At 43.6% G+C, this 16675-nt stretch overlaps 1 protein-coding gene across 1 annotated transcript in view; it reads left to right on the top strand.

Moving 5' to 3' along the window:
- The first annotated feature begins 442 nt into the window (after positions 1-442).
- MAGT1 (magnesium transporter 1) overlaps positions 443-16675 on the top strand; it is a 49484-nt gene continuing 33251 nt past the window's right edge. Inside the window, exons 1-2 of the mRNA XM_008272956.4 lie at positions 443-761; positions 11482-11651. Coding sequence (XP_008271178.1) covers positions 660-761; positions 11482-11651 — 272 coding nt within the window. The 5' untranslated portion in view covers positions 443-659. The remainder of the gene's footprint in view (positions 762-11481; positions 11652-16675) is intronic.

Raw genomic sequence — 16675 nt, forward strand, 5'->3', positions numbered from 1 at the left:
ATTTTTGATGTCCTCTTTTTCCAGTGCTCCTAGCCCAACTCCTGGCACACAGACGGCATTCAATAAGCTCTTGTTCCTATATCGTTTTTAAAATCTCCTTTAGTGATATTAAGAATTTTGCTTTCCTACTTTTAGTGATTTTCATTTTGATTTAAAGTCTTTTCATGGGAGGATGAGGGACAAAGATAGCTGCTATCACTCACGTGGCTAGGTCTCATTTTTCTAAATATTATATGAAAGAGGCAGTTCTCAAGGACTTCTAAACGATTGTGAGAGAAAGATTCCGTTTTAGCAACCTCAAGCCATTTTGGACAGAAGAAAAAAAAAGCCGCAACGATTCAGAACTGCGCATGCGTTTTTTGAAGAGCCCAAGACACGACTTCCTTACGAAAATGCAAGGGGCGGCCCATTATCTTCAGCGGTCCAATAAAAAGCCTCCAGATTGTCCTTTTTCGATTGGCTAACCGGGACCAATTAGAAGTGAACTGTGTTTTAGCGGGCGGCTAGCAGTAGCGCGCTGTGACGTAATGTGAGGGGTCGCCAGGCAGGGCTGAGCTGAAGCAATCAGAAAAGGCAAGGGGCCGGTTTGCTGTTCTCACGCCCCACCTTCAGGCCCAGTCAGAGGAAAGTTTTCGCTGGCGAAAGGGAGAGCTACGAACATGGCAGCGCCTCGGTGGTTCTGGTGCGCCTCTGCGACCATGGCGGTGGCGCTGCTGCTCATTTACGAGGTTCCTTTGGCTTCTGCCCAAAGAAAGAAGGAGGTGAGGACGCGGTTTCCAGCAACAGGGGCTTTTCACAATCGCTGGGCTTGAGAGGATCTTTTTGCTCCTTCCCGCTCGCCCTTCCCCGCCAGTTTCTGTCCTTTGGTGGCTTCAGTTCCGCCGTCTGGGGAGTTGTTGGATTCGCGAGAGAAGGAACTGTAACTCCTTGTTTTCTGGGAATACAGTCTGAGAGTGGAGTCGGGGAGCAAGCTGGCTTCTATAGGCCTGTGAATGTACATCTATGAGTTTTGACACTACTGTGAGTTGGGGGCCACATCGAGTGTTGGCAGTGGGAGTTTGCTTTGAGGTCCAAGAGGCAGATTATGAGAAATTCTTTTCTGCTGTCAGCAAATTCAACTATGTATAAGAGCTGCCTATTCTGTAGCGTTTTCTCTTCTGGAGTGTGAGACTTAGACCAGAGTGAAATTATGCCAATTTGATTACATTGTCCAGATAATGATTTCAAAGCAATTTACTAGATCGAAAGCCCTTAAACCATTTTCAATCGTTTAACAAAAATCAAACGTGCTAGGCACTGTTCTAAATTGGGTGATGGACATAAATGAACAAAACTGAGATCCCTCCTTGTGATTTACAGGCTTTGCGGAGTGCAGGAAATAACAATATTCTTTACTCACCACTAAACGATCCAGGCAGAAAATTTTAACACTGTGTTTAACCTTCTAATTTTATGGGTGAAAAAAAAATACAAACCCTCAATTTGCTCACTTAATTACCGGCAGAGAAGGGGTAAAGCGCTAGGTCTGTTAGTCTAATACTATTTCCTGTGCGTTCTGTTTCCTCTAGTACCCGAGATCCATACACGTACCTTTAGAATACTGGTTAAACATTTCAAATGCTTGTCAACTTGAGCTGGATTCAGACAGAAAGTATGTTTCTGAGCGTTTGAACGATTCTTTAAGAAGAAAAAATAAGCAAGCTAAAACAACAGTCAGTATGTTATTAATTAGACTGGCAAAAGGAAAATAAAATATGTAGTTATTAAAAGTATGGTGAATGTATGCAGAACCATACATTGGAACTAGACATTGATGTGCTTTTGGAAGGAGAGTCCTAAACCATTCTTAAGTGGAAAACAAGCTGCAATGCAATATATAATTTTATATCAAGGAATTCTTTTATGTTTAAAAAAACACAAAAATCCCTATAAGTAAGTGTATATGTATGTAATATGTATAAAGAAACCTCTGTTAAGGACATAACAGTCCTTTAACAGTAGCTATTTCTGGGCAGTTGGGATTGTTAATGAGGGGTACATATTCACTTTTTACCTTATATACTGGTATGTCTTAATTTCTAAATTGACCACTTATTTTTTAATAAAAAAAAAGTGAAGGTTTTCTTAAGCTATCATTTCTACCAGTGAAATTCCAGGTTATTTATTTGCTGTCACTGAAATGCAGCCCAAAAGGTCTAACAGGAAATAGATTATTTTTAAAAAGGAACCAGCACTGAATTGTATACTTTAAATGGTTAATATGATGGATTTTATGTTGTGTAAATTTTACCTCCATAATTTTTTTTAAGGAGCCAGACTTTAACTCCCTTTTTTTCATGCCCACTGTTCATTCAGACCCTTATTGCTCTTGCAAATATACTGCAATAATTGCTTAACTGTTGCCCTCAGACCCACCCTTCGTACTGCACCAGAGGTGCTCACATGAAAACCTGAAAATATCTTCAATATATTTTGCAGTGTGTAAAAATGGCCTCTGAAACTCTGTCTCTGATCTGGGCTTCCAGCCTGATCTTCAAGCTTCTTCCTGTACTTGTCAGCCTGAATTGCCTGCCTGCCTTTATCTTTCTGTGCTCCCTTGCAAGTGTCTGCATGTGCGAGATTTCTGCTGGAGTATCTTCTTTCTCTCTTACCCTACCCACTCATTCACCTAGGGATTTCTATTCAAGTCTTAGCTCGAACAGTACCCTCTTTCTTGCCTATACTTTTCATGGTTCCCCAGCTGAATTGAGGTGAATTCAGTCCTGCGTATTGACGTTGTTTATATACCAATATTTCCCATTAAACTATGAGCGTCTTGAATGCAGAAACTTATTGAGTATTTTTCTCTGACACCCATAATGTCTGTCCAAATGTTCTCAATAAACATCAAAGCAATTAATCAACTATTTGCATGTAGAATCAGGAGTCTGTTTTCACAGGTTTCACAACCTGAAATTGAATTTTCTTATCAGTAAACATGAAATAGACTCATAAAGATGTTTTAGTGTTTACCTCTTCCCCTGTAGGTGAGAATGTTTTAGACTGCTTTACAAAAAGATTTCGGTGATACTAGTTTGTTTCAAAACACAGGTGTCCTGTTGTAGAACACTTGGCTTTTGCTGGGATTTTTTGACACTTTTTAAAAACATTATTTTAAAACTTCCAGGTGTATCTACTATAGTAGATTTGACTTCAAAATGTGAGGAAATTCTGATATTAAAATATAAGTATTCTTTTTAACAAACTACGGCCTCTAAATGAATATGGTTACAAATTACTCAAGTCCTTTATTGGTACCTATTGTTAAATAGAATACTACACTACTTATCTCAGTTTTTTACACCTTTAACAATGTATTCATTGGGACATGTTGCTTATTCCCTATTATTTCTCAAATGCATTCTACATGTCAGTGACCATGGTTTACATGTGTTATCAGTAATTCTCACATTAACACTGAAGGATAAGTATTAATCCCCTTTTTTTAATTATTTATTTATTTATTTTTTGACAGGCAGAGTGGACAGTGAGAGAGAGAGACAGAGAGAAAGGTCTTCCTTTGCCGTTGGTTCACCCTCCAATGGCCGCCACGGCCGGTGCGCTGAGGCCGGCGCACTGCGCTGAGGCCGGCGCACTGCGCTGATCCGAAGCCAGGAGCCAGGTGCTTCTCCTAGTCTCCCATGGGGTGCAGGGCCCAAGGACGTGGGCCATCCTCCACTGCACTCCCTGGCCACGGCAGAGAGCTGGCCTGGAAGAGGGGCAACCGGGACAGAATCCGGCTCCACGACCGGGACTAGAACCCGGTGTGCCGGCGCCGCAAGGCGGAGGATTAGCCTAGTGAGCCGCGGCGCCGGCCAGTATTAATCCCTTTTGAAAGATGGGGTGGTTGCGCTGGTGCTGTGGCATAGTGAGTAAAGCCACTGCCTGCAGTGCTGGCATCCCATATGGGTGCCAGTTCTAGTCCCAGCTGCTCCTCTTCCGATCCAGCTCTCTGCTATGGCCTGGGAAAGCAGTAGAAGATGGCCCAAGTGCACCCGTGTGGGAGACCTGGAGGAAGCTCCTGGCTCCTGGCTTCGGATTGGCGCAGCTCTGGCTGTTGCGGCCATCTGGGGAGTGAACCAGCAGATGGAAGACCTTTCTCTCTCTCTGTCTCTCTGTAACTCTGCCTTTCAAATAAATAAATAAATAAATCTTAAAAAAAAAAAAAAAGGGAAAGATGAGGGGGTCCAGCACTGTGCCATAGCGGTGCTGTTTCAGGTCCTGGATGCTCCACTTCAGATCCAGCTCCCTGCTAATGGCCTGGGAAAGCAACAGAGGATGGCCCAAGTGCTTGGGCCCCTACCCCCATGTGGGAGACCTGGAAGAATCTCCTGGCTCCTGGCTTCGGGGATCCGCCCAGCTCCTGCCGTTGGAGCCGTTTAGATGTGAACCAGCAGATGGAAGCCCTCTCTCTCTCTTATCAGTTTAATAACTGTTCCTTTCAAATAAATAAAGCTTTAAAAATAAAAGATGAGGGAACTGACACTAAAGAGGAAAGAAGTTGAGGGCTTGCTCAAAGAAGCAAGCTCTAAGAAGATGAACTGGAATCCTTACTCTGATCTAAGTCCAAAGCCTACAAAGGCTTTCTTTCACAGTGACCGGATTTATTTTTATGGTGCATTACTTTCGCCCTGTGGTGAAAGTGGAGTTAGCTTGCCTTCACATTTCGTGGTGATTTAGGGAGACAGCATGATAAAAAAAATTTTTTTTTTTTGAACAGGTAGAGTGGACAGTGAGAGAGAGAGAGACAGAGAGAAAGGTCTTCCTTTTCCTTTGGTTCACCCTCCAATGGCCGCCGCGGCTGGCGCGCTGCGGCCGGCGCGCTGCGCCCGGCCCACTGAGCTGATCCAAAGGCAGGAGCCAGGTGCTTCTCCTGGTCTCCCATGGGGTGCAGGGCCCAAGCACTTGGGCCATCTTCCACTGCACTCCCTGGCCACAGCAGAGAGCTGGCCTGGAAGAGGGGCAACCGGGACAGAATCCGGTGCCCCGACCGGGACTAGAACCTGGTGTGCCGGCGCCGCAAGGCGGAGGATTAGCCTAGTGAGCCGTGGCGCCGGCCCCAGATGATAAAAATTTAAAAAGAGAGGCCCAGGTTGTGGTACAGTGGTTTAAGCCACCCCTTGGACACCATCATTCCCGATCAGAGTGGAAGTTCAAAGCCTAGTTACTCTTCTTCTGATCCAGCACCCTACTAATATATCTGGGAAGGCAGCAGAAAACAACCTAAGTACGTGGGCCCCTGCCAGCCACATGGGAGACCTGGATGGAGTTCCTGGCTCCTGGCTTTAGCCTTCCTCAGCCCTGGCAGTTCCAGCAATTTTGGGAGTGAACCAGCAGGTAGAAAATCTCTTTCTCTGTCTGTCTCTCCCTCTCAGTCTCTGTCACTCTGTCTTTCAAATAAATAAATAACTTTTTCGTAATTTAAAAGCATGATATTTGAGAAAAGTATTCATATTTGTTGACCTTCTTGGAGTCTATAGTACTAGAAAAATAGTATGAAATATGGGAAAAGGTGCATGTACGGAGCATAGTAAAGCATAATAAAAATGTTACTAATAATGCTAGAATGTTATAGTCTTCTGCTTCTTTGTCTTCTGAAAACTTCTGTAAAAATTTTAAAAAGATTGTGCTTTAACCTAACCCCAGTTATTTTTTAAATTTATTTATTTGAAAGTCACCGTTACACAGAGAGAGAAGGAGAGGCGCAGAGAGAGTCTTCCATCTGCTGGTTCACCCCCCAATTGGCCACAATGGCCGAAGCTGTGCCAATCCAAAGCCAGAAGCCAGGAGCTGCTTCCGGGTCTGCCACATGGGTGCAGGGACCCAAGGACTTGGGCCATCTTCTACTGCTTTCCCAGGCCATAGCAGAGAGCTGGATCAGAAGTGGAGCATTCGGGACTTGAACCAGTGCCCATATGGGATGCCAGCACAGCAGGCCGCAGCTTTACCTGCTATGTCACAATATCGGCCCCCTTTTTTAAGATTTATTTATTTACTTGAAAGGCAGAGTTAGTTACATAAAGGGAGGAAGGTCTTCATCTGCTGGTTCACTTCCCAAATTGTCACAACAGCTGAATTGGAAGTGGAGCAGCCAGGACTTAAAACAGGTGTCCATATGGGATGCCCACGTTGTGCAAAACACCATCCCTCCCCACACTGATAGTTTTCCTCATCAAGGAAATGAAAAATAAATATCTTTTTTCTCATTTTTTGCTATTGTGAACATTAAATGAGATGAACTCAGATTATATAGTATTTAATGTAGTACCTGGCATGTAGAAAATATGATTAGAAAAAAATGAGATCATGTTCCTTTGGATAGTAAAATGTTTTTCAGTTAATTTTTTTTAATTGAAGAATATTCAGAAAATAGAATCACCACCATCTTTTTTTTTAAGATTTTTTTTAATTTTTATTTGAGAGGTAGAGTTACAGAGGGAGAGACAGAGAGAAAAGTCTTCCATCCGTTGGTTCACTCTTCAGATGGCTGCAATGGCCAGAGCTGAGCCAATCTGGAGCCAGGAGCTTCTTCTGGGTCTCCCACATGGATGCAGGGGCCCAAACAGTTGGGCCGTCTCCCACTGCTTTTCCAGGCCATAGCAGAAAGCTGGATTGGTAGTGGAGCAGCCAGGATGCAAACTGGCACCCATATGGGATTCTGGCACCACAGGTGGAAGCTTAGCCCATTATGCCACATCACCAGCCTCTCACTTCCATCTTTTAAGACAGCAAGGATACCAGCGCTGTGGCACAGCAGTTTAAAGCTCCAGCCTGCAGCGCTGGCAACCCATATGGGCGCCAGCTCAAGTCCCAGCTGCTCCACTTCTGATCCAGCTCTCTGCTGTGGCCTGGGAAAGCAGTAGAAGATGGCCCAAGTCCTTGGGCACCTGCACCTGTGTGGAAGGCCCAGAGAAGGCTCCTGGCTCCTGGCTTCGATTCAGTTCAGCTCTGGCCATTGCAGCCATTTGGAGAGTGAACCAGTAAAATGGAGGACTCTCTCTCTCCCTCTCTCTCTCTGCCTCTTTCTGTAACTCTCTTTCTTATTTGAACTCTCTTATTTGTAACTCTTTCTTATTTATTTATTTATAAAATAATTCTTTTTAAAAAAGACAGCAAGGTATCATTGGAAAAACTTCTATATTGTCTGACATTGCTTTGGGAGCTAACACATGACAGTGTTACATGTGCAAAAATTCTTGCCATTCTTTAAAAATTTTATTAAAGGGGACAGGGTTGTGGCACAATGGGTTGAGTGCTGCCTGTGATGCTGGCATCCCATATCAGAGTGCTGTCTCCAGGCTTGGCTACTCCACCTCTGATCCAGCTCCCTGCTAATTCTCCTGGGAGAACAGCAGGCGATGGCTCAAGTGCTTGGGTTCCTGCCACCCATGTAGGGAACTAGGATGGACTTCCAGGCTCCTGGCTTCTGCCTGACCTAGCCCCAGCCGTTGTGGACATTTTGGGAGTGAACCAGCAGATGGAAGAGCTATCTCGTTCTCACTCTCATTCTCTCCCCCTCCCTCTTCCTTTCCTCCTTTCTCTCTCTCTCCCTCCCTCACTCCACCCCTCCCTTCTTTCCCTCTCTATGTAATTCTGCCTTTCAAATAAATAAAATAAATCTTGAAAATAAATAAGTAAGTAAAACAAAAATTTTTATTACAAGGCAAGCATCGGTGCAATAGTTAAGTTGTACATGGAGTGCTTGGTTCAAATCTTAGCTACTCTGCTGTTAATCCAGTTCTCTCCTAATGTACACCTCGGAAGGCAGGAGATGATGACTCAAGTACTTGAGTCCCTGTCACCCATGTGGGAGACCCAGATAGAGTTCTTAGCTCCTGGCTTTTGCCTTGGTCAACTGGACTGTTGCAAGCATTTGGGGAATGAACCAGTGGTTGGAAAATCCCTGTGTGTGTCTCTCTCTCCATGTCTGAAGTAAAATAAATAATCTTTAAAAACAGGTAAAAATCTTATTACAGAGAAATAGGCTCAGTAGCCATAGCAAAAAAATTGAGACACCCCCCCCCCAGTAAAGGAAAAAAGACAGTAACGTATTTCAATGCTATCCAGGAAGTAGGTGAACTGAGAATGGAACAGATGGCATTCAAGAATTCAAAATGCTCTCTTTTCTGCCACTGTCTGTCTCCTTCATTAATTATCTGCCAGTTATATTTCTAGATCTATTCAATCTCACTTATAATTTAAGGATGGAGTTGGGAATGTATTGGCTAACCAGAAATTTTATTTTATTTCACTAACATTTGAAGGCTGATGGATGATTATATAAGCTAAAATGTGAAGAATGTTTATGGAAAAAATCCTGATGGTCTAGAGAACAAAGATACAGTCAAGTAAGTTTTGGAGTAAAAGGAGGAACTTTTTTTTTAAAGATTTATTTATTTATTTGAAAGTCAAAGTTACACAGAGAGTGAGGCAGAGAGAGAGAGAGGTCTTCCATCTGATGGTTCACTCCCCAGATGGCCGCAACAGCTGGAGCTGCGCCAATCTGAAGCCAGGAGCCAGGAGCTTCTTCTGGATCTCCCACATGGGTACAGGGGCCCAAGGGCATGGGCCATCTTCCACTGCTATCCCAGGCCATAGAAGAGAGCTGGATCAGAAGTGGAGCAGCCAGGTCTTGAACCGGCTCCCATATGGGATGCCGGCACTTCAGGCCAGGGTGTTAACCCGCTGTGCCACAGCACCGGCCCCAGGGGGAGCCTTTTAATAGGAATTCAGACTAGTGATGCTTAGCTTCAGTCTGAAATTTAAAAAATAACCGAATGATAGGATCAGATTTAAGCTTTAAATGAGAATTAATGGATTCCTACAATCTTTGAAAACTGGTATTCAGTGACAGTAAAATTATTTGTAGTTGTTCAGGCTTACCCTACTTTGCTAGAGCTAATCAAGATAAATACCATACAAGCAGGTAGTATGAAATTAAATTGCCCCCTTACTTCTCCTTCTTAGTCCTCTTAATCCTTTGTAGTCGAAGATGTTCATAACATTTGATTATTACTGACAGGATTAGAGATATTAATTGACTTCTTGTTAGTGGGGTAATTTTGCAGTCATGCAAATTAAAATGTTTCAAGGGAAGAGGATGACTTTTAGGATCATATTTTGTGAATATTTTTGCTCTTTTTGTTTATTTGTATAGTTAAAAGCAGAGTAATATGCTGGGGACAGCATTGTGGTGAAACAGGTAAAACCAACCACTGCATGCCATCCCATATCAGAGTGCCAGTTAGAGTCTTGGCTGCTGTGCTTCTAATCCAGCTCCCTGCTAATGTACCTGGGAAGGCAGTGGAGATGGCCCAAATGCTTGGGCCCCTGCCACTCATGTGCCCATATGGGAGACTAAGAGTTAATGGGGGAAAAAATTCTTTTTCTATGTAACTGTTTATGCATGTATTCAGTTTCTTCCTTATGTGTTTTTAAAATTTTTTTTTTTATTTGAAAGTGTTACAGAGCGAGGTAGAGACATAGAGAGAGAGATAGAGGTCTTCCATCCACTGGTTCATTCCCCAAGTGGCCACAACGGCCAGATCTGAGCCCATCCGAAGTCAGGAACCAGGAGCTTCTTCTGGGTCTCCCGTGTGTGGGTTCAGGGACCCAAGCACTTGGGCCATCCTCTGCCGCTTTCCCAAGCACATTAGCAGGGAGCTAGATCAGACGTGGAGCAGCTGGGACTTGAACTGGTGCCCATATGGGATGCCATCACTGCAGGCTCGGGCTTTAACCCACTGGGCCACAGTGTGGCCCCCCCCTTACATGTTAATGCATGAAAATCAGTCCATATCCTGTTGGGTTCTATTAAGTAGAAATTCATTACTTTTAGCTAATTCATTACACTTACAAAGGGCCTACTATGCAGTAAAGTATGGTATTTGTTTACTCTCTGGTAGCTAATAGTCTACAGAAAGAATCAGATGTCAAATTGTCTTAGAATGGTATTAATATACAAGTAGTGGGAAATATAATTGACCAAATAGTTCTGAATATGATGAATCACTCCATGATTTCCCAGCACTTAATGGACTTATCTCTGTAAAGAAAAGTAAAATCATAATTAGCATTAATTCTACATTGATGTTCTCTTCTGCACTTCTCTATTATCTTTTCCTATCTTCTTAAAATTTGTGCAAAGACTGAACACTGGGAGTGGAGATGAGAGGAAGGATAAATAAATATGATGACAGAGCCAGTGCTGTGGCTTAGCGGGTATGTTACAGAGTGGAGAAAATATTTCCAAGCCACTTATCTGGTAAAGGATTGATAAGAAACTAAAATATTTTTTTTAAAGATTGATTTATTTTTTTGAAAGTCAGAGTTACACAGAGAGAGCAGAGGCAGAGAGAGAGAGAGAGAGAGAGAGAGAGAGATCTTCCATCTGCTGGTTCACTCCCCAGATGGCTACAACAGCCGGAGCTGGGACAATCTGAAGCCAAGAGCTAGGAGCTTTTTCCAGGTCTCCCAAGTGGGTGCAGGGGCCCAAGGTCTTGGGCCATCCTCTGATGCTTTCCCAGGCCATAGCAGAGAGCTGTATCGGAAGTGGAGCAGCCGGGACTCGAACCAGTGCCCACTTGGGATTCCAGCACCGCAGGCAAAAGCTTTACCCGCTGTACCACATTATCAGCCCTGATGTGTGGATTCTTTATGCCTCTAATTTATTTATCTATCCCTTTGTCAATACCACACTGCCTAGATTACTAGCTGTATGGGAAACCTTAAAACCAGAGTAATTTCTCCTATTTTACTTTTCATTTTCAAGATTGTTTTCTTTGTAGCAATTTTATGACAAATAAAATTTTATATAAAACTAGCAGCTTGTTTTCATTCAACATTCTTTGACACATGAAAGGTTGTTTTTTTTTTTTTTTAAGACAGGCAGAGTTAGACAGTGAGAGAGAGAGAAAGGTCTTCCTTCTGTTTGTTCGCCCTCCAAGTGGTTGCTACAGCCGGTGCGCTACGCCGATCTGAAGCCAGGAGCCAGGCGCTTTCTCCTGGTCTCCCATGCGGGTGCAGGGCCCAAGCACTTGGGCCATCCTCCACTGCCTTCCCAGGCCACAGCAGAGAGCTGGACTGGAAGAGGAGCAATCGGGACTAGAACCCGGTGCCCCTATGTGATGCTGGCTCCGCAGGCGGAGGATTAACCAAGTGAGCCACGGCGCTGGCCCCACATGAAAGGTTTTAATGATTATATGTTATTTCATTTGCAAGTAAATAATTCACATCAAGTGTACTGTCTGATTAACTCTTATTAAATAATGCACTTTAAGAATAATTATCATCCATCCCAACTACCACTTTTTGTTTTAATTTTCTCACATTTCCTATGTATCTTTGTTGTTACTCTTGGTTTTGAATAAAGATGCTTACTTAAAGGAACTTTAAATGCCAAACTGAGTATATTAACAGCATGCTGACTTTGTCTTTTCTTAGATGGTGTTATCTGAAAAGGTTAGTCAGCTGATGGAATGGACCAATAAAAGACCTGTAATAAGAATGAATGGAGACAAGTTTCGTCGTCTTGTTAAAGCTCCACCAAGAAATTACTCCGTTATTGTCATGTTCACTGCTCTGCAACTTCATAGACAGTGTGTTGTTTGCAAGTATGAACTTTCAATTACATTTTAAAATTAAATAACTGTTTCTCAATCCCAGAAGAACCAAATTAATTCAGTGGGTATATAATTAATGTGTAACTGTATTTGAGGTATCTCTGGTAATAATCCTATTGCTCTTTTATAGTCAGTTCTTGGTTGTCCATGTCAGTGGAGGAAGCATGGATGAAGTATTGTGGTAGCTACCATATGAATAACTTAAGGAGCAAACAATTGAGACGAGCATTGCAGTGCAGCAGGTTAAGCCACCACCTTAGAACACCTACGTCCCATGTCAGACTGCAGATTCAAGTAACACCTCCCCTTCTGTTCCATCTTCCTATTAATGCACCTGTGAGGCAGCAGATGATGGCTCAAGTACTTGGGTTCCTGCCACCCACGTGGGAGACCCAGATGGAATTCCTGGCTCCTAGCTTTGGAGCTTCACAATTTTAAGTGGTCTATCCAAATGAGATGCTTATTGATACAACAGTAGTGGCATCATCAAAATTTGAAATATAAGATGAAAAGAGGAATTTTATTATTTCTAAATTTTCTTCTTAAAATGTTTTATGTATTTGAGAAAAACAGAGGGAAAGAAAGAATACACTCTCATCTACTGGTCTACCCTTCAAATATTGTCAGCAGTCTCTGACTGGGGCCAAAGGTGGGAGCCAGGAACTCTTTTCAGGTCTCTGATTTGGGTGGCAGGAACTCAATTACTTGAGCCATCACTGCTAACTCCCAGCATGTACATTACCAGGAATCTGAAGTCAGGAGCCAGATCCAGGGACTTGAACCCAGGTACTCCAAAAGGGACAAGGGCAGCTTAACCATTAGGCCAAATACCCATCTCCAGCCACCCCCCCCCCCCCTTTTAAATAAAATCCATATTGATCTCTCATATGGAATATAAAAAAGCTAAACTCATAGAAGCAGAGTGGAATGGTGATTATGGGAGGTGAGGGAGTGGTATGGAGAAATGGAAGATACTGATCAGATGGTACAGAGTTTCAGTTGCACAAAAGAATAAATTTGTGGCACAGCAGGTTAAGCCACTACTTGTGGTGCTCACATCTCATATTGGAGTATGGATTCAGGTCTCAGCTGTTCTGCTTCCAATACAACTTCCTGCTAATTCATCCTGGGAGGCAGCAGATGATGGCTCAGGTGCCTAGGCCCCTGCCACCCATGTGGTAGACCAAAGTACAGTTCTAGGCTTCTAGCTTTGGCCTGTTACAGCCCTGGCTATTTTGAGCAGTTGGGGAGTAAATCAGCTGGTGAAAAAGTTTCTCTCTCTCTCTCTCTCTCTCTCTCTCTTTCTTGATCTCTCTATCTCTCTCTCTCCCCCTCTCTCCCTTTCTCTCTTCCTCTCTCTCTCCTTCTTTCCCTCTCTCTCTTTCTCCCTCTCTCCCTCTCTCCCTCCCTCCTTTATTCCCTCCCTCCTTTTAGAGCAAATGAAATATAAAAATAAATACACATGGGGCCAGCATTATGGCACAGCAAGTTAAACTGCTGCCTTCAAAACTGACATCTCATATTGGAACACCTGTTCGAGTTTTGGCTGCTCGCTTTCCATCCAGTTAACTGATAATGTGTCTGGGAAAGCTGCAGAAAATGACCCAACTACCCAGCCATTGTGGGTAAGTAAACCAGCAGATGGGAGATCTCTTACTCACTCTCTCTCTGTCACTGTGCCTTTCTTTTTTTAAAAAAAAATGATATTTATTTATTTGAAAGTCACAGTTACACAGAGAAAGAAGAGGCAGAGAGAGAGGTCTTCCATTCACTGGTTCACTCCCCAATTGGCTGCAACGACTGGAGCTGTGCCGATCCAAAGCCAGGAGCCAGGAGCTTCTTCCAGGTCTCCCACTCAGGTGTAAGGGCCCAAAGACTTGGCACATCTTCTGCTGCTTTCCCAGGCCATAGCGGAGGGCTGGATCAGAAGTGGAGCAGCTGGGATTCGAACCAGTGCCCATATGGGATGCTGGCACTGCAAGCGGCAGCTTTACCCACTACACTACAGCGCCGGCCCTTGTGCCTCTCAAATACATAAAATACATCTTTAAATAAATAACCATTTTAGCAAAAATGACAGATATGTTTTAGTGATTTATACAGCATAGTGACAATAGTTAATAATTATGTATTGTGGGGACCGGTACTGTGGCACAGCAGGTTAACACCCTGGCCTGAAGCGCCAGCATCACATATCGGTGCCATTTAGAGACCCAGCTGCTCTACTTCCAATCTAGCTCTCTGCTATGGCCTGGGAAAGCAGTGGAAGATGGCCCAAGTCCTTGGGCCCCTGCACCCACGTGGGAGACCTGGAAGAAGCTCCTGGCTTTGCTTCAGATCGGCCAATTGGGGAGTGAACCATCGGATGGAAGATCTCTCTCTCTCTCTCTACATAAATCTTTCAAATAAATAAATAAATCTTTAAAAAAATTATGTATTGTGTATTTCAAAATTTCTAAAGAAGATTTTTTTAAAAGATTTATTTTTTATTTATTTGAAAGGCAGAATTACAGAGAGAGGAGGAGAGACAGAGTGAGAGAGAGAGAGAAGGTCCATCTGCTGGTTCACTCCCTAAATGACCTTAGTAGCCAAGGCTGGGCCAGGTTAAAGTTAGGAGCCAGGAGTTTCTTCTGGGTCTCCCACTGAGGGTACAGGGGCCCAAGGACTTGTGCCATCTTCCACTGCTTTCCCAGGCACATTAGTAGTATTGGAAATGGAGCAGGAGGGTCTCAAACCAGCACCCATATGGGATTTTAGCATCATAGCTGGAGGCTTAGCATCCTATGCCCCATGCCAGCCCCCTAAAATATTTTTTTAAATATTTAATTATTTATTTGAAAAGCAGAGTTACAGAGAGGCAGAGAGAGAGAGAGAGGTCTTCTGTTCGCAGATTCACTCCCAAGATGGCTGCAATGGCTGGAGCTGTGCTGATCTGAAGCCAGGAGCCAGGAGCTTCTTCCAGGTCTCCCACACAGGTGCAGGGGCCCAAGGACTGGGGCCATCTTCTACTGCTTTCCCAGGCCATATCAAGGAGCTGGATCCAAAGTGGAGCAGCCAGGACTTGAACCGGTGCCAATATGGGATGCCGGCACTGTAGGCAGCGGCTTTACCCACTACATCACAGCACCAGCCGTCCCCGCCCCCCCCCCAAAAAAAAGATTTTTATATGTTTTCACCACACGAAAATAAGTGGGTGAGGTTCTGAATAGATGAATTCATCTGATTCATTCTCCCCAAATGTACTATGCCTATATCAAAAAATCCTATTATATCCCATAAATATAAATTATTTGTCAGTTAAAAATAGTATTTTTGACAATTCAAAAATATATATGGACTCCAAACAGTTCATGGAAATGTATGCTATTAAAAAGCCATGCATAGATTTCAAAAATTTTTGCAACAAAATAAACTCATCTTTTTTCTTTTAAAGATTTATTTTTATTTATTTGAAAGACAAAGTCATGGGGTCAGCACTGTGACATAGTAGGTTAAGCAACTGCCTACAGTGCTGGCATCCCATATGGGCGCTGGTTCAAATCCTAGCTGCTTATCTTCCAATCCAACTCCCTGCTAATGGCCTGAGAAAGCAGTAGAAGATGACTCAAATGCTTGGGCCCCTGCGCCTGTATGGGAGACTCCCTGGCTCCTGGCTTCAGATCTGCCTAGCTCCAACTGTTGCAGCCATGTGGGAAGTAAACCAGCAGATGGAAGACTTCTCTGTCTTTCCCTCTTTCTGTCTGTAACTCTGCCTCTCAAGTAAATAAATAAATCTTAAAAAAAAAAGAAGAAGAAAGACAAAGTCAGAGAGAGGGAGAGACAGAGAGATAGAGAGATCTTCCATCTGCTGGTCGACTACCCAAATGGCCACAATGGCTGGGACTGGGCCAGGATGAAACCAAGAACCCAGAGCTTCTTCCCGGTCTCCCACGTGGGTCCAGGGGCCCAAGGACTTGGGCCATCTTCTCCTTTTTCCCCAGGTGTATTAGCAGGGAGTTGGATTGGAAGTGGAGCAGCCAGGACTTGAACTGGTGCACATATGGGATGCCTGCACTGCAGGCAGTGGCTTAACTTTTTGAAGTACTCTCATATACATTATTTAAGGATGTTTCTCTTTTTTTAAAAGATGTATTTATTTATTTGAAAGTCAGAGTTACACAGAGAGAGGAGAGGCAGAGAGAGAGAGAGAGAGAGAGGTCTTGCATCCGATGGTTCACTCTCCAATTGGCCGCGACAGCTGGAGCTGTGCCGATCTGAAGCCAGGAGCCTTCTCCGGGTCTCCCACATGGGTGCAGGGGCCCAAGGACTCGGGCCATCTTCTACTGCTATCCCAGGCCACAGCAGAGAGCTGGATTGGAAGTGGAGCAGCCAGGACTAGAACCGGCGCCCATATGGGATGCCAGCGCTTCCAGCCAGGGTGTTAACCCACTGCAACACAGTGCTGGCTCCCAAGTATGTTTCTTTCTTAATTTTTTTGTAGTGATTGTAAACATTGGAAATGAAGACTATCTCACTTAAATTTTTACATAACAGTGACTTATTGATTTCATTTTACTATTTCTGAATGTTCCTAAGAATAAAGATTACTATTTGTTTAAAATTTTTTCAAATTTGAAAGAGAAACAGAGATGTCTCTGTTGCCAGTATTTGGGGTGTGAACCAGTGGATGGAAGTGTGCTCGTTCTTGCTCTCACTCTCTCTTACTCTGTCTTCAAGTAAATAAAAATGAATGAATAAACACACACACAAATCAGGACCTGGTGGTTAGAAAGGATCTGTTCACTGCAGGCTGCTGGGCTCTTTGATCACACGGGGTGGAAGGCTCGTATCTATACAGAAGCAGCTTTAGAAACTAAGTGAGTGGTCACTTCTCTCTTAAGCGCCTTGGGCTCCAACTATAGTTTTTCGGTTATAGATAAAGCTTGTGAAAGCTGGTATGAAGAAAGAAGTGAGTCTCAGGGAGAAGACAGAATCCAGTGAGAATTCTATCTATGCTGACATTGGAAGATTTAAAT

The sequence above is a fragment of the Oryctolagus cuniculus genome, chromosome X, assembly GCF_964237555.1.
Source record: "Oryctolagus cuniculus chromosome X, mOryCun1.1, whole genome shotgun sequence".
Lineage (NCBI taxonomy): Eukaryota > Metazoa > Chordata > Mammalia > Lagomorpha > Leporidae > Oryctolagus > Oryctolagus cuniculus.